The sequence below is a fragment of the Cibotium barometz genome, chromosome 8 (genome assembly GCF_041138505.1).
Source record: "Cibotium barometz isolate CiBa-2024 chromosome 8, ASM4113850v1, whole genome shotgun sequence".
NCBI lineage: Eukaryota > Viridiplantae > Streptophyta > Polypodiopsida > Cyatheales > Cibotiaceae > Cibotium > Cibotium barometz.
The window spans coordinates 20060547-20078970 of NC_141053.1; the positions used below are offsets into that span (position 1 = coordinate 20060547).

At 43.6% G+C, this 18424-nt stretch overlaps 1 protein-coding gene across 1 annotated transcript in view; it reads right to left on the minus strand.

The window, feature by feature from the left end:
• Positions 1 to 18223, minus strand: part of LOC147636009 (uncharacterized) — a 204395-nt gene extending 186172 nt beyond the window's left edge. Inside the window, exons 1-4 of the mRNA XM_086801453.1 lie at positions 13040 to 18223; positions 12286 to 12347; positions 10681 to 10882; positions 10480 to 10555 (exon numbers count right to left, since the gene is read on the minus strand). Of these exons, the coding sequence (XP_086657579.1) occupies positions 10480 to 10555; positions 10681 to 10882; positions 12286 to 12347; positions 13040 to 17911 (5212 nt within the window). The 5' untranslated portion in view covers positions 17912 to 18223. The remainder of the gene's footprint in view (positions 1 to 10479; positions 10556 to 10680; positions 10883 to 12285; positions 12348 to 13039) is intronic.
• Between the last annotated feature and the right edge of the window lie 201 nt (positions 18224 to 18424).

Below are 18424 nucleotides of genomic sequence, written 5' to 3' on the forward strand. Positions count from 1 at the left end.
TGTGTTCCTGCACAAGCACGCTTAACTGAGGTGTTCCACAAATTGGTCTAGCCATCTAGACCCCAAAACCTTGTTGAGGAAATCACAGTCAAAGAGTGTGTATTTGTGAGTCTTTGTGTGAGAGAGTGCCACGTGTCACTTTGGGAGTTATCCCATAAGCATATGGTACTTGAGTGTGTGTGTTCACTCTATAAGAGTGATGTACTTTCTTGTGTGTCACATCAATCAAGTCAACCTCTCTTGGTCTACACGTGAGTACTTTTAATTTCTTTCATTTCCTTTCATTTCCATTTCAATATGTTTGCCATCTTTCCTTTCTGCACCTAGAGTTAGCTTGCTCCATTGTTCCTTCATGTGGTATTAGAGCCAGCTGAGCCAGCTCCCTTCCTCCTTGCTCTTCCAAGGGATTGAGATGAGGGAGGCCAAGAAAGAGAAGCCTCTCTCTCTCTCTCTTTCTCCTTGGAAGGCTGCCCTTCCCCTAACCACAAGCCGCTCTTCATCAACCAGTTGCTGCCCACGCTCCTCATCAACTGGTTGCTGCCCGCCCTAATCTGCCCGCTCTACCCACAATATTCTCTGCCCGCTCCACCTCTGCTCCAGCATTCTCTGCCCGCCATACGCTCCTCATCAACTGGTTGCTGCCCGCCATAATCTGCCCGCTCTGCCCACGATATTCTCTGCCCGCTCTCTTTCTGCCTGCACACCTAGTTCTACCCGCCATCTGCTGCTGATGCAAACCTGCTCATAAATTGTGCCTCAGCACGTATCCTTGTTGTGGGGCACGATTTTTTTGAACAATGTTTTCGGGGTCATTTGGAGCTGCCATTCGTGGGATAGAAGGCCATTTTTGTGGTGGGACTGTTCAGCCGACTACTGTTGTTGACCATTGAATTCCATTGCAAAAACAGTAAGTTTTCAGTTCAGATTTGAGTCATGACTTCGCTATCTTCTAGTACAGTGTTCATGGATAAGTTCAAGGGGGAAAGCTTTCCCACATGGCAAACCAAGATGCAGCTGCTACTTATGCGTGAAGGAGTGTGGGATGTTGAGAATGACACAATTGATGCACTTGATCAGCCACAAAGAAAAATTTGGAAGCAGCAAAATGCAAAAGCCATTGCCCTCATTGCATAGTCACCAGGGAACGGGAACGGATATGGGAACGAGGGGCCAATCCGGAACGGGAACGGGACCCCTTGCAATCCGGAACGGGATCCGGAACGACACGTTATCATATTTCAATACACATGAGTAGACAAGTATACAATTAAAAGCAGGCAAAAAGAGACAAATATACAATTGAAAGTAGACAAAAAGAGACAAGAATTTGATAGCAAACTCAATGACCTTGTTCATATTTAGAATATCCACCTCATCCCACCATGACCATGCTTAGTTCTTCTTGGCTCTCTTGGTTCCCTTAGGAGGCATTATATGAGAGAGAGAGAGAGAGAGAGAGAGAGAGAGATTGTACTTGGCTATGAGAGAGAGAGAGAGAGAGAGAGATTGTACTTGGCTATGAGAGAGAGAGATTGTACTTGGCTATGCACACTGTACTTGCAGCTGCACTCTGCAGGATTTTATAAGTTCTCAAGACTCAGAGAGGTACGTTTTTTTTTAAACGTTGATATTGACGTTTTTTTTTTCGAACGTTGCAGGGCAGCATTGAGGTCGTCTTTCAACGTTTTTTTAAAACGTTGCATAATCTATACGTTTTTTTTTTTTTTAAAGGGGTCGGCAGCGGCGCACAAAGCAGGTAACCGTTTTTTTTTTTTAATACAACGGGTGCCCAACGTTTTGGGCACCCTTTAAAAAAGGCCCAAATTTTGGGCCTTTTTTTAAGGGTGCCCAAAACGTTGGGCACCCGTAACCCATTTCATTCAAAAAAAAACAAAAAGGCTACGCTATTGTGCTGCCGGCTGCCAAAAAGTGGAAAAAAAAAACGTTAAGGTTGCCGTTTCGCCAATCAGGGAAAAATAAATTAAAAAAACGTTCCTCCACGTTCCACCGTTCCCAAGCTGGCCAACTCCACGTTCCCCCGTTCCACACCAATGGAACGGCGTTCCCATGTGACTATGCCTCATTGGTCTTTGCTTGGCGGAATCTCTCATTCATCACGTCGACTTTACATCCATAGCTCAGGAGATCTGGCATCAATTGGAGAGCATCTTTGGTAAACAAGGTCACTAATTCCAAAGTTTTTCTAAAATTGAAGTTTTATGAGCTGAAAATGCAAGACAATGAAGAGCTAAGTAATCATCTCTCCAAATTTAATTCTCTTGTTCAACAATTATCAAGTTTGAAGTGTTCTCCAGATATGATGAGGACAAGATGGCAGTACTAATCAAAAGCATGCAAGGTATTTCTCGCTTTGAGCAAACCATTGAAGTATTACGCCTGGCCGCTACTACATATGATGACTTGATTGCTCTTCTCATTGAGAAGGACCGCCGGAACAAGGAAACCACTTCTACATCCTTGTCCTCAAGCACTGAAGAGGCGCTTATCTCCGCCAGCATATGGAAAGCCAACAAGAACATCATAAACAGATACTAGATACTGTAAGCGGAAAGGTCATATTGAAGCCAATTGCTTCAAGAAGAAAGAGAAAGAACAAGAACAACACCATGCTAATCTTGACGCTACTGCTGCTGATCCACCAGACGAGATCCATTAAAATGAGAAAAAGAGGGATTTCAAGTTTATTAAAAAAAAGGTATGATATTTAGTTAAAAAGAAGAATTTTTATGATAATTAAGAAAAGATGGATTTAAATTAAATTTTAGTGTCAAAAGATGAATTTTCACCATAATTCTACCTAATGAACTAAGGTTGAGAAATTATGCGATAGAAGGAATATCTTTGGATATTTTAATTGGTAAAATCATTAAATGGATATTTACCCAAAACTAGATATTTTGGGTATTTTAATTGGTAAAATCATTAAATGGATATTTACCCAAAACTAGATGTTTATCTGAAGGGAATCCTTGTAGAACTAAACCGAATGAATTTGGTTAGACTACGAGAAGGATAGAGACAGTAAACCTACTTGTCCATCTCTCGATCTAAATCAAGTACGACATTCATGCACTTACTGCCCATGTCACCCTCGATGAGGATAACAAAGATTATTGTTTCTGATTTCTTCTGTGTGTATGCGTGCTCTGCCCTTGCATTATGCATAAAATGGATGAAATAAACAGTGTGATGTATGATGGTCAATAAGGGTCCTCTACCCTGGGTTGTCCCCCAAAAATGTGTATTGGTTTTCCTTTGATATGATGTATTAACACCCAGTTCAAAGTAAGGGGGGTGACGAGTGATGGTTCTCACTACCAGTCAAGCTGACTCAGAAGTCACTATCACACGGGAGGTGTTGGATAGTTGGACTTGCTCTTTGCAATATTGCGGTGGAGGGGGGATCGGTCTACTCCTTGCGTGTTGGGTCTCACACTCTTTGCTTTGAGGGGGGATGTTGAGGAAATCATAGTCAAAGAGTGTGTATTTATGAGTCTATGTGAGAGAGTGCCACGTGTCACTTTGGGAGTTATCCCATAAGCATATGGTACTTGAGTGTGTGTGTTCACTCTATAAGAGTGATGTACTTTCTTGTGTGTCACATCAATCAAGTCAACCTCTCTTGGTCTACACGTGAGTACTTTTACATTGCTTTCATTTCCATTTCAGTATGTTTGCCATCTTTCCTTTCTGCACCTAGAGTTAGCTTGCTCCATTGTTCCTTCAATAAAGATACCTCAGGGGGAGGGGGGAGGGGGGGGGGGGTCTGGCCCAACTTCAACCCCTAGTGCTGTGTTTTGTGCAGTTTTTCATATTGTTGTTTCAGTGGTTTCAAAGTATGATGATGTATTGTCGGATGCTATGTATTATGCTATGATGTTATGTATGGGATAAGGTTTTCTGTGCACACGCTTCCGTATTTGTGACAGTTTTTATAGCATGTGAAGCCATTTATGGCTCATCTTTTTGTATAAAACAATCCTTCAATAATAGAATCGTGGGTTTTGTGTTTTCCATCTTTACTCTACATGTCATTCATCTCTCCATCTCATGAGAGACGACTCCTTGTTGAATCTCTGACTGTGGGTCTCCCTTAGTTCCTACAATGGCTTACCCTTTTGCAGCACTCCTCTAAGAGTCTGTCTTCAGAACCCATTTTTAAAAGACATGACGATGCGAGTAAGCCGGTGCTGCTGCTAGAGGTTATGGGTCACTTTCATGATTTCCTTATTGCACGATGAAGGGGAGGAAATCTTCTCCTCCTAAGTTCACCAATACAAGAGCATGAAAAGCACCAACACAGGGTGATGTACCATGCTAAGGCTAGCAAAATCTGGTTCAGCACAAGGGCTCTAGAAGCTAGGCCTACGGTGGTGGAGCTCCAGTTTCCTCCTGCTATCCTCCAAGACTAGAGAAAACTATTGTGTGGGGATCACTTGCACACCTACCTGACATCCCAAATGTCTCGCAATAGTACCTCTCTCAATCCATCTAAATAAAATCAAGCTCAATCTCCCATTTTGGCATGTCATCATCACTGATCCAAAATCCAATTAATTTATTCAAGATGATATGTGCACTTGTCATGATATATGGGTCACCTACCGGAACTCATCATGCCTATTGCTAGGCCTTGGAAGTGGTCTAAGAGCTAACTACTGTACTGGTTCTGAGTACATACTCCCAAAGAATGCTTTCCTCCAACTTTGCATGAATGCTATGATACCAATGTTGCATGCACGGAAGCTTAATTGCTTAATCCACAACCCTAATCCTCATTAAGAACAAGATGCCAATTAATGAAAATGATTAAGACAGGGGAGAAGAGAGAGAGTGTTGGTGTAGAGTTTTCTTTGTATTATGGTACAAAAAGATGACATAAATGTCTGTACATCTGCTAGGCCCTTGGTCTACCCAATAGGGTGAACTCTCGCCTTCTACATGACTTCTACTGACTTCTATGCTTCTTCAAAAGGTTATCTATAATGCAAATGATGTTAGCATATATCATCTCCTGTTGGTGGCTATTCTCGTGTCTACGGGGTCCCTTTCCATGCTCAAGCATTCCCCATATTTTCCCCTATTTTAAGGGGCCTTTGATGTGGGTTGCCCACCCTTTTTATGGCTATTATGCCTATTTTCAGGTCATGTAGGAGCCTAGGAGGCAATCGGCCAGCTCATATATGGTGTATATATATGCTGCCCTCCTCACTTTTCATCATTCTTTCTTGATCACTTTGGTGAGCACCTTCAGCCCTCTGCCTACAGAGTCCACTCCTCGCCTACGGGCTGGTTGTATCCACTCTTTTCTAGAGGATTAGTGCATCAGCGTTTTGCTGTTTTCTCTCATCTATCTGTTGGAGCTTCAGCATTTATGTCATTCATCATCTTTCCGCTGCCCTCTGACATGGTATTAGTGCCCAAAGGCATCTAGACCTGGAATCATTGATTGGAGGCTGATTGGTGTTGATTTTCGCCGCGTTTCCACGCGAACTTCAGCATTTTTGTCATTCGTCTACATCTTTCTGCTGCCTTCTGACATGGTATCAGAGCCCAGAGGCATCTAGACCTGGAATCGCTGATTGGAGACGAGGGGCAGATCTGCATCTTTGCGTTTTTTTTTTCTCTTCTCCACTCTCTTTCTATGCAAAGAGCAGCTCTTGGGCTGTTTTGGTGGCTGCGTTTTTTTAGAGGAGGTACTTCATGTCACTCATCCAACCTCGGGCGGTTCAGATACCCACTCTTCCAACTTTTCCTTCAGATGCCAAATTGGATGGCACAAACTACGACATCTAGAAAGTCATGGTGAAGGCAGTCTTGGAGACTTATGACCTTGTGGAGTTCATCACTCAACCGGTCCTCCGGCCTAACCCGAACACCGCAGAGGATGAATATATGAGGGATGCCGTTATGCACAAAGCTGCTCTATGGGATCGGCTTAATGCCCGTGCTCGGAAATTCATCCTTGGAAACTCTCAACCCTCAGTCATCGCTCACATCAAACAGGATACCCACGCACATGTTGCTTGGAAGAGACTCCGACATCTACGACCGGAAGACACCCATTAAGACTCCTCTAGAGCTTCAAATGTTGAAGCTCTCACCCACTCATTGCAGGATCACATCAACAAACTGGAGTCATTGTGATCTGAGATTTCTAGGTGCGGGAAGGAGATTTCCACTGAGGATATGGCTACTTGCTCAGTTGCCCCGAAAATATGAGAGCTTCTATTCTTCACTTCTTACCTCAAGGCAGACAGAAACCGTTACCTGGGATGAGTTAGTGCCTATGGTCCTTGATCAGGAGAGCAGATTCAGGGATTCTTCTTCAAAGAAAGGTAACTAGGCTTTCATTGGACAGAGAGGGGGACAGCCTAACAAAGGCAAAGGTGGGACACCTCCCTCTAAGGACTCTTATGACTCCAAGGACTCCAAGGATGCAAAGCCAAAGGGGTCTTCAACTTCTAATTCTTCTAGCAAAAGGTTGTGACTATTGCTCCAAATAGGGGCACTTATGGCAACAATGCTGGAGCCGCATGCAGGGATTGAAAGAAAAGTCAAAGGATAAAGGGGCAAGCTCATCCGCCAAAGTTGTGGATAAGTCAGCTTTCATCACCCTGATTGATTTCGAGTTCGATACTCCCCATATAGTGGTACAGCAAGCTTTTCCTTCTTGTTCCCACTCTCCTCGATGGTTTTTGGACAGCAGTGCAACACAGCACATGACTTATCGCAAGGTTTGGCTTGATGAACTGCAACAATGCTGTAGCAAAGTTGCCATTGGAGATAACTCTACTATCCCCATTTTTGGCGAAGGGACAATGCCTCTCATTCCAAATGGCAATGGAGGGAAGAGTGCTATATGTGCTAGATTTAGGATTTCATCTCCTTTCTGTACATGAGATTTGCAAATTGGGCACTAAGGTGGAATTTATGGTTGACTCTTGATCATTCGGGACCCTCTCACCGATAGGATCCTATGGAAAGGCATAGAGGACCATGGCCTCTACAAACTCACGGCTCTTTACTCTCGCATAGGTACCCGCACAGGCGATCTTTTGCATGCTAGATTTGGACATCTTCATTTGGAGGCCTTGCGGAAGGCTTTTCGGGAGCAACTGGTGGATGGATTGCCGGATGTTACGAAACCTCTGGAGTTGGTTCATGCAAATTTGTGAGCTACGAAACCTCTGGAGTTGGTTCATGCAAATTTGTGCGGCCCGATGCACACTCCGTCTCTTGGTTCTGCCACTTATGTTTTTCTTTTGGTTAATGATTTTAGCAAGTATACCTCAGCCTATTTTCTCTAATCCAAAGATGAAACGTTCGACAGATTCCAAACTTGGAGAACCTTGGTAGAGAAACAATGGGGACATTCTGTCTTGACATTACTAGCCGACAAAGGAGGCGAGTTTCCTTCTCGCCATTTTGACCAGTATTGTGAGCTACATGGCATTCAACGGGAGTTTGCCATCATAGGTACACCTTCAGAGAACAGCGTGGTGGAGCGGAAGAACTGAACAGTGATTGAGATGGCTCGGACAATGTTGGAACATCAAAGTCTTCCTCAAAAGCTTTGGGTGGAGATAGTTGCTACTGTTGTTTACATTCTCGATTGGTCCCCTGCTACTACTGTCCCCGGGCAAACCCCCTTTCAGGCCCACCTCGGAAGAAAACCCTCAGTTTCTCACTTTCAGGTTTTTGGATCAAATGCATATGTTCATGTACCTGATGGTGACAAGGGGAAGCTGGACACTAAGTCCAAGCATCATATTTTGGTTGTTTACAGCTCAGAATCCAATAGTTATCGACTCTACAATCCTGCAACCTTGAAGATCATTGTTAGCAGAGATGTGGCGGTTGATGAGACTTCATCTTCCATTGCAGAGGGGGCTTCTTCATCTTCAAGAGCTGATTGGACTCAGCCTCTCGTTGGTTCCTTGTTGGATCCTCCTCTTCCTCTTCCTCGACTTGGCCTAGCATGTCCTCGAGCACCTCAAGAAGAGGAATCTTCCAACATTGATCGGGAGGAGGAGATATGCTCCACAGTAGGCTACATCACAAGAGCAGGGTTCGACTTCTGAGAGGGGATCTCGTATTCCCAATTGGTTGTACCAAACATTGCGGGACTCCTGGGTAACACAGTTGCCTTCGCCTCCAACAAGGGGTCCCCGTCGATCGGAGTAGTTGCGTACCACGACATCATCTGAAGAGAACCTATGCATCAATTATGCACCAATGTCATGCATCCAGAAGGACTCGGAACCTACTCATATTGGGGAGGTGCTTTCCAAACCGACTTGAAAGCAAACCATGGAAGCGGAGCTTGACTCTATTGAGCAGAATCAGACTTGGGAGCTGGTTCCTAGACCGACAAAGTGGCAGGTGATTGGTGTCAAATGGGTCTATAAGACCAAGTACAAATTGGATAGGACTCTGGATAAGCACAAGGCCAGAATTGTGGCCAAAGGCTATTCTCAGAAAGCTGGCATGGATTTTGATAATACCTTTGCACTAACTACTTGGATAGCGACCATACAGGCAGTTCTTCCTCTTGTTGCACACTCTCATTGGTCCATCTTTCAAATGAATGTCAAAGTCGGCATTCCTCAATCGGGAGCTAAAGGAGGAGTTTCTGTGGAACAGCCCCCAAGATTTCAGGATCCTGGCTCCAAAGGTATGGTCTATAGGCTAAAAAAGGCCTTATATGGTTTGAAACAAGCTCCCAGGGCTTGGTACGAGAAGATTGATGCTTTCTTTCGATAGAAGGGTTTCAAGGTGGCTAATCCAAATCTCTACATTTATCCCCAGAAATGGTTGTACACTCTTATCATTCTCTATGTGGACGACTTAATCATCACACACACTGGAAGCAGTGGCCAATAGTACTCGGTGGTTAACCAAGTACTACTGGCCACTGCTTGGTTTATCACTTCTTGTTGGGTTTTTCATAGGGGATGCATTGGCTGTTGGCTTGAATGGGGTTGGCTCTCTCCCTCTCTCTCTCTCACATAATGATACGTAGGCCGACAACAAGAGAAGATGAAGAAGAACACGGTATTGCCTATTGTATTACTTGAGAATGCTTGATAATAACACATGATTACATTGATTGAAGTAGAGTGGTTGGTAGTTATCACCCTTCACATGACCATCCCATGACCTTTCACATCACCCACATGTGCATACATGTGCACCTCTTCGTATCACTCATCAAACCATATAAATGACCTTATTACCTTTGATCATCCTTAGGCAAAGTTTGTCATTTCACACATTTATCACAATACTTTTAACACCCTCCCTTAAAGAAAACTTTCCTAATGTGTCTACAATCCCATAATGAAATGGTCTACACCTACTTATTCACTAAACTAGCCCTTGTGGATATTGGACAAGTTTCACCATTTGAGAGCTTCATCTCTTCTTTTGAGGAGTCTTTATCTCCTCATTGAGAGGAAGTTTGAGCATCGAGAAAAGAGTTGTCCATCCCTGCATGCATCTTTGTCTTTGACTTCAGATTCTGTTTGCATTTCTTGGTCCTTAGTCTTTGCTTTGACTTTGTCCACGTGAAAATTGACACTTTTGACTCAACGTCTTAGTTTGTGACTTTTTTGTTTGCATTGATTGTTGATGATGACGATGTTTTGATGCCATGCTTCGATTAATGTTGATGCATCACCCATAGGTAGAATGCCCATGTTTACTTTTGATTTGGCCATTTGCATGTGAACAGACCCTTATTTGAGAAATTAAAAGGTTCTAGGCTAGGCATGTACTCCCAAACCCTGCTTTGAGCTCTACATCAGGTTGGGGAGGACGGGTCAGCAATGTAGAGAGAGACGTATAAGTTAGTAGCAATCTCTTTGACTACATGGTGATCTGTTTGGATGCCCTCCCTCCTATTTCTCTGTCCCGTCATGAAGGAGAAGTGTTTATTGCATCTTCCACAATCTGAGTCCAAAAAGCCTCACTAGTATGGTATCAATACTCTAATCTCCGAATTAAGAAGATGCTGCTGCTCCTGGCATGCAAGAGTCAACCTCTCATAAATCCATCGTTTGGCATGCCTTGGTTGGTTATTTAAATTTAACCTTTGAAAAGCTTCAGATGTCCATATGTAAATTTTAGAAAAAAACTGGTAAATGAGCTTTGTAAAACAGCATTCTAATAGAAAGCCATAGATAAAACAGCATTTTAAATTCTTAAGCTCATCTGCCAAGATGCCCCCTCTAATTCCTCCCGTGCCAGTATGTTTACATGATCTGAAAAAGTATGTCCTATCATTCTAATCAAATGTGCAACTCTGGTACACAAATGTAGGCAGAGCCTTGTATTGTGACAAGACCACGGCCAAAGACCATGGCCAACTTGGATCTAGAATTTCAAATAACATGACTGATAGCTTTTCCCATAAAAAATAAAAGAAGTACAACGCATATTAGAATGTGATATTACGTGTGAATGTGGTCACAGCACATTGTTTGTGAGGGGCAGCTGCTAATCTCTGCAACAACGGTTGTGTCAATGGATCCTGAAATAGTCCAAAATAACATCAATGGATGAAGCACATTACTACTAATCAACACAAAACGGCTGTTTTACTCTCATTTCTATGATTTGCAAATTCAACTTTTGCTTTTTAGCCGTAAAACTTGCCTTGGTGAACCTAACAAGATCTTGAATAGCGACACTTTTCCAGACAATAGGCCATATACCAGCAGTTGCCTCCATAAAGTGTGCTTTCGCAAATCCCTCATAAGACAACTCGGATGCACCAAAAGGAACTTTTATAAAAGATGTAGAGCTACCAAATGGTCGTTTGAAGCTTCCTATAGAGTCTTCCAAGTTTGTGAAACTCCTAGCATAATCAAAGAGTGGAAGTAATGAAGTAAGCATCACGTACATTCCTATGATCTCAACATCAACCCACAAAGAAGAAAAAAAAGGAATAATGACTACAATTCTGAAAGTAATCATGTGCGACAAGCAACATACTTTGAATGTGATATCACTATAAATATGTTCAAGATTAGCATATTAATGGATATCACTATAAATACGTTCAAGATAAATATACCACTATAAACATGTTCAAGATTAGCATATTAATGGATATCACTATAAATACGTTCAAGACAAACATACAAAACAATAATGAAACAAGTATCATGGCTCATCATTCACAACTGTTTCCTCACCTTGGAAATCAAAGCTACTCTAAAAATGATAACATGTGGCATTCAATGTCATGCGTGAAGAAAGGGCCCAAATCCAAAGTTTTGATGAAGAATGACCTCTGTTCTTCAGGCAGCAGCCTAAATGCCCTTACAAGCTTGCATTGAGCCACTAGGGGGATATCTTGAATCAATGAAGCTATTCAGAGGATTTGTGTGAAAGCAATACATGGCATAATCGCACATGACTTCTAGTACTTTTTCTCCTATCATCCTAGAAAGTGGAGGTAGAAAAGAAATTACGACAGATAGCATCTTTGAGTATGCTGTTTGGCAGATTTTGGTTAGATGAAATCTTCATCTTAAACCTTTATATGCTACAGCTATGGATTAAAAAACAGTACGTTAGAGGATGTGATGAGAACATTTTGAAGACTTGACAGGAGAGTAGATGCACAGATCTATGGTGAGTTCCCAACCAATGATGCTCAGAGGAGACATGCTGTTTGCTTTGCATCTAACACCAGCAAATTGATAGAAGTAGATGAACCTGCACATGCATGTAACTGTTGGGATGCTATGTCAAAAGTTCTCACCCTCACGGGACAATCCCTAAAAAGTATCCCACTCCATAATCCGTGCAAAATGGTTGAAACTGCCCTTGTCAAACCTTGTTTGGGAACTGCTCTTGTTAAAATGGTTGAAACTTCCCTTGTCAAACTTTGTTTGGGAACTTCCCTTGTTAAAATGGTTGAAACTTCCCTTGTCAAACTTTGTTTGGGAACTTCCCTTGTTAAATGGTTGAAACTGCCCTTGTCAAACCTTTGCACCCTCTACTACCCTATGGTTACTGCCACAAGCAAAGCATTCCCAAGGCACATGGTGAGCACATTTGTCATTGCCGCTGGAATTACACAGATGTGAACATATTTTGGTGGTTTATGCAATTTTGTGGTCTTCCGGATTGTTCCAGATTCATGCACTATTTGTCATACTTAATAAATTGTCATTTTTCAAATAAAAGATTCAGAAAGACAGATCCTTACTCCATTTTTCAAATAAAAGATTCAGGAAGACAGATCCTTACTCTGAATGCAAATCGCCCTCAGCTGGATAGGAAATTTGGTCTCCAATAGTATCATCTTTACCCTGCAGTACCCAAAAAGAATCAATCTCAAATAAAAATATTATTGTACTCTTCAGATTACAAAGTACAACAGCAACAGAAAATGAATCATGTTTCTTAATCAAACAAGCAACAGCACCTCTTTCTTAACTAAATCGCACTTCATTACCCTCATTAATAACATTCGTCCCAAACCTCATGCAAATGATCTCAACAAGTAGTTCATTGCACCCTTGACTGTAAAAACATTGTCTTGGTCTTGAAATCTCATAGGCTGCAGTGCAAAAAATATTCACTTATGGTCAAATGCACTATTGACTTTCAAGTATAATTTTTCCTTTCATGGGCTCTTGACATTCTGCATGGTTTCAGAGAACTAATGTTTTTTCTTGTACACACTCAGGCGCACACCTATGCCTGGGTTTCTCAATGCATGACAAATACATGGACAGCACCCGAAGACAATTGTGCATGCAAGCACACAGCTGCATTTCTGTGCCTTTGTTTTCTCTTAGAAGGAATGCCTCCATGGAGCTCAGAAATCCTTTGAAACACATTAACATATAATAGTATGTACAAATTACAAGAACATCATGCATCGTGAGTGGTTAAAGGGTCTAAAGATAGATAGATAAAAACCAAAGGTTATCACATTGGAAACAGCCTGAAAAAGGGCACGGTATAATACCAAAGTTAGAATTCCTGTTAAGTGTACCTCAAATTCCAGGTCTTCCAGATCATCTTCTTGTTTTCTTGAAAGGGCACCATCAAGACATTCCTCATTGTACAGTTCATTCTCATCACAGCCTCCAGGGTATGAAGTGCTGGTTTGTTGCTGCAAATAATCCTGTATTTCTCCCTGATCCCCTCCTCCTTCAATGCTGTGGCGGAAAGAGTGCATTGTTGATGGCAATGGATATGTAAGATCCTCATACTGCATTTCTTCATGATCGTTATCATCTGTTAAACTCTGCTGAAACGATTGTCTTGCGGATGGCGGAGAATACATTGATTCTTGACTTGGCAATTCTACCTCATCTATTGACTCCATGCTCTGCAACATCCCCTGGTCTGATTGTAAGTTCTGCTCAAAGGAGTGTCTTGCCAATGACGGGGAATACATGAATTCTTGAGTCTGTAATTCTGTCAAGTCTTTTTTTGAGCTGCCAATGCTCTGCTGGAAAGAAAGCCTTGGTGATGCGGAAGGATAATTAACTTCATGACTAAGTAACTCTCCCTGATCCGTTTTCGGAGAAATGCTTTCCTGAAAGGAATGTCTTGGTGATGAGGTAGGATAAATGAACTCTTGCACCAAGCTTTTACGGCCACTCCTTGTAGAGAATGAGTGCAACTTTTCTGGATCTTCAAGAGAGCTTGATGTGAGACAGATATCAGAATCCTCATGTGTATCCTGCAGATAACTGCTTGCACGGGTCAAAGCAAGGCCCTTTGAGCCCCTTGGTATATCCTTCATTTCTGATACATCTGGAGGCTGTGGCTCATACATAGAATCAAATAGCCTTTGGCCCATGCTTGTTTCTGAAAAATCTGGAGCTTCTTCTAATGAATTCCTGGAATATGCTACTGATCCCCTTGCATCCGTGCCCTCATAATTTGTGAGAGTTGAACGATTTGGATCCTCAATAGCATGATTAAAAATCTCCTCTGATGCATCAAATGTGGCCTGGCTGATCTTTCTTTCTGTATCTATCAACAAAGCTGCATTCTCAATACTCCCCATGCTACTGAGCCTTTCTGTATCCCACGGCCTAATCATACTTTGTTGCTCACTCAATCTGGCAGAAAATGATGGCCTTGAAACAGCTTGCACACTTAATCTCTTTCCTTGTGTCATTTCTTCTGAAGAGCTGTCTGATGTCACATCATCTGTATTGTAAAACATATTTTCTCCTTCAAAACTTGTCCTGTTCAACTCCCCGGGTGTTAAGGGCCCTCCTAAGCTGCTTCTTTTCTGAATTTGTTTTGAGAAGGACAAGCTACTTGACCTTCGAAGAAACTCTGGCATGGGAGAAGTTGCAGTAAAAGTTGCCCCTTCAATCATTACAGGCTCCAAAGAAGCCTCTGCAGGCTGCTGAGAAAAACTTGCAGATGGGTCTGTAAAATTTGTTAATCTACCAGATGTCACTGAAGACCCCCTCATGACTACAGCAGGCTGGCTCTTGCCCTCAACCAATCTATTTGGCATCACCTGGGGGTCCATGGTAGAGGAGCTTCTTGCAATTTTTCTAGATGGAGATGAAGATAAAATCTGACTTGATAGAGCTTGAGCTTCATTGTTTTCCATTACAGGCAAAGATCTTTGTTCCTCCATTGAAGAGGCAGTTAGACTTTTTCCATCACTCTGAGAATCGTTGACTGAGAACCTCTCAGACCCCTCCAGGAATCCTGCATCTTCAGAGTTTTGATTTGGTAAGGACAATTTGGAAACTACTTGTGGTTGCATGCTTCCAACATCACTTTTTCGAGACTCGGAAGAAAAGGGTCCTTCTTTGTTACCATTATTTGCCTCAGTCAGAGGACTAGAAGACAAAAACCTTGAAAACTTCTTCGATTCACCTGAAGGTATCCTATACTCATCCTCCACCACCTTAGCTTGCATAGATGGGGACCCGTTCCTGGGATATTGATTGACATCAATGGATTCGACCAAAGAGGATGGAGTTCTTGAAAATTTGTTAAATGAGAATGAAGTCCTACCAGTGTCTGCAGTGATTGAGTCCTTATCTTGTTCAACCTGACCAGATGGATCTGGATGCAACATGCTCTCGGATGAGGCCATAGAAGAAAACATGGATGATTGTCTCAAGGTACGTGGACCTGAAGGAGCCACATCCTCACTCTGTCCAAGTTCATGAAAGTATATTTGGGGCTCTTCAAGCAATGATTGTTGTGGTACTTCAGGAAGAAAAGATCCAGCTCTAGACCTCCTAGTTGAATCAATAGAAGGAGCAGGTGAGGACAACCTTGGCATTTGTGTTGATGCATGTACGTCTGCAACTTCCAGCATCCCATCTTCAATAGGAAAGGTTTCATCCTCACTCCCATTGACCTGAGGTGCCTGCAGGAATGACCCTGATCTAGGTGAAGTAGCCCTAGGAACAGAGGAAAATCTTGAAACCTGGCTTGATAAATGTGGAGGTGTGGTATCTCCAACCTGGCCTTTCCCATCAGGTCCAACAACATAAGATCCCGCCATTGAGTTTGTGTTTGAATTATATGAAGGAACTCCATAAGAGGATCTAGGTATTTGATTGGATGTGCGTGTAGAATGTGTACCCACACCTTCAAGCATCTGAGCTTCCCTTGAAGGATCCATATTCTCACCGTATTCAATTTCAGGGAGAAATATCTGAGGCTCCAAGTTGACGGATGTGTCTTGAGAATCTGTGCTAGACATTGATCCTGCTGTGGGTATCCTTGACAAAGCACGAAAAGGTGCCCCTCTCTCACTCTCTACAATGGGTACATTTTGAAAAGACCCTGGTAAAGAACTCCGGATAGAATCCATCAAAGGCATGGAAGAAGGCCTTGAGACCTGACTGACTTCGCCCTCACCATCGGTCATGTGAGACTCTCTTGTGCCTTCCACAGCATAAGATTCCATTCTGTTGCTCCATTTTGAAGGAGCTCTTTGCATATGTGTGGTTGTGCGTGGAGACATAGCTGCACCCACACCTACCAGTGTTGAATTTTCACTGGGGGAAGCTTGATCCTCATTCTCCATGGCCTGCAATGACAATAGAGATGAATCTGCCCTAAAGCTTCGACTCGAATCAATCGAAGGAACAGAGGATGGTCTTGAAAACTGGTTAGATATGCGTGCAGGTGTTACATTCTCACTCTCAATAATCTGAGGTCCCCCTTTGCTTTGGACAATGTGAGACCTTGTTCTTGGGCTTTGGTCTGAGCCCAGGGAAGAGAATCTTGGCACTTGCCTGGATGTGCGTGGGGGCTGCACACCCACGCCTTCGTGCGCCTGATGTTTACCTCCCGGAGATGCCAAGTCCTGATTGCTTTGCATCATTTGTGGTAAGAAATTCTCTGGCTCCACAAGGGAATCTGACATGTTTGCCACTGGTGTGCCCTGAGAATCAGTTCTAGGTCCAAGTTTTTGTGGATTGGCAAGGGAGGAACCAGCTCTAGAGCTCCGGGTTGCATTGGTGAAAGAAGGGTGCATTACGGCATGTGGAGACATTTCTGGCTCATTTTCCATGACTGGAGGTATCTTTAGCAACGATCCTGCTCGTGAGCTCCATCCAAAGTCCACTGAAGGAGATAACCTTGAGACACGGCTAGGTGGCATGCCTCCACCATCAATCATCTGAGATTCTCTATTTCGTTCAACGGCGTCAGATGCTCTTCTCGAACTCTGATCCAAAGGAGAAGAAAAAGAAGATAATCTTGACCTTTGTGGGGATGCACTCGCACGACCTTCACTTGGAGAAGCTTCATCCTCAGCTTCAATGATGGGAGGTACCCTTAGAAATGATTCTGTTCTGGTAACCACAGGAGCGTCAGGGGAGGATAATCTTGCAACCTGGGAAGATAAGCGTGGAGATGCAATGTTGTCACCTTTGCTCACATGAGCTTCTTGTTTGCCTTCTGAAATAGAAGATCCTCTGGATTTTCGGTTTGCATCAAAAGCAGGAATGGAGAAGGAGAATTTTGGTGACTGTGTGGATGTACTTGGAGACTGTGCACCTGAAGTTTGGTCATCAAAGCCTTTATCAGAAGCCCAAGGTGTGGCTAGGGAGGATCCCTTTCGAGAGTTCCTCATCACAGGAATGGAGGAGGATATTCTGGACGGCACCATGCCCTCACCAAGAGTCATAATCTGAGGTTCTCTTCTGCCTTGGCCATCATAGTTTCCTTGTGTTCTGGAGCTCCTATTCGGGTCGATAGGAGAAGGGACCGAAAATCTAAGCTGTTGTGGGGATGCTTCTCGAACTTCTTTACTCTCCTCAGTCTCAGCAACCTGAGGCAACGCTACTGCTGCTCTGGAGATGCGATTTGAGTCCATAGAGGGGACGGACATAGACAATCTGGAAACCTGCTGGCTCGTGGATGCACGGGGAGAGACTGTTAAGGACCTTTCTTCTTCAACATTGAAAGATGGAGCTCTATTAGAGTAGAGAGCGAAGGAGGAAGAGGAAGGCACTTGCCTAGATGATGATGATGCACGCAGGGGCAACACAAGCCCATCGGAAGCGAAGGAGGAGGAGGAAGGCACTTGCCTGGATGATGATGATGGGGGCGACACAAGACCACCCTCCTCGCTCTGGGTGACCTGGGGTACCTTGAGAACTGACCCACCTCTCCCCCTTGAACCCCTTGGAGGGCTTGAAGCAGAGGGCATCCTTCCTGTTCTGGACCCTTGATTATATGTATCGTCAAAGGGGGCCGGAGCTGCAGCGGCAGATGTGCGTGTCGGAGAGCCTCCTTCGCCCGAGTTCCACCCCAGGAAGGAGGACAGATTGGAATTGCGTGCGCCACGGGGGTCTGCCTTTTCTGGACCGATGGAATGGATTGCAGAGAACAAGCTCGAATATTTGCGATCATCTGTCATCTTTCCACCTCTCCTTGCAGGGTGCCGTGCTTCGACCGTTTCGACGACGCCATCAACCGTCACATTCCCGGCCGCCCAGCATTGGGTCTCTTTTTCGCCTCTTCTACGACCACAAGGTGCTGTTGGAACTTGGAAGCTACCCTTTTGAAGCCCAATATAGTGACGGCGGGCGCCGGGGCAGACAAAGCGACGCCTAAGCAGGTGGCCGGCTGCTACGGACGGTGCCTGTCGGATGAATGCCGTGAAGCTCTGTTTCTCATACGGGCTGGCGCTCCAACACACGGCGCGGCGCGGCGCATGTGGAATTGGCTCCCGTCATTGAGGTGGTGAAGGGAATGGAGGACGGTTGCAACTTTTAAAAAATCCCAAATATCAAAAAACCGACCCCATTAACCTTGCTCACGTTAAAACCTTAGCTTTCCGCTATTAATTGGAAGTTTTTTTTCCACTCATTGGTCCCTAATTGCATTATATTTTCGTAAAAAATAGTTTGTTTCTGTTTTATTTTTATTA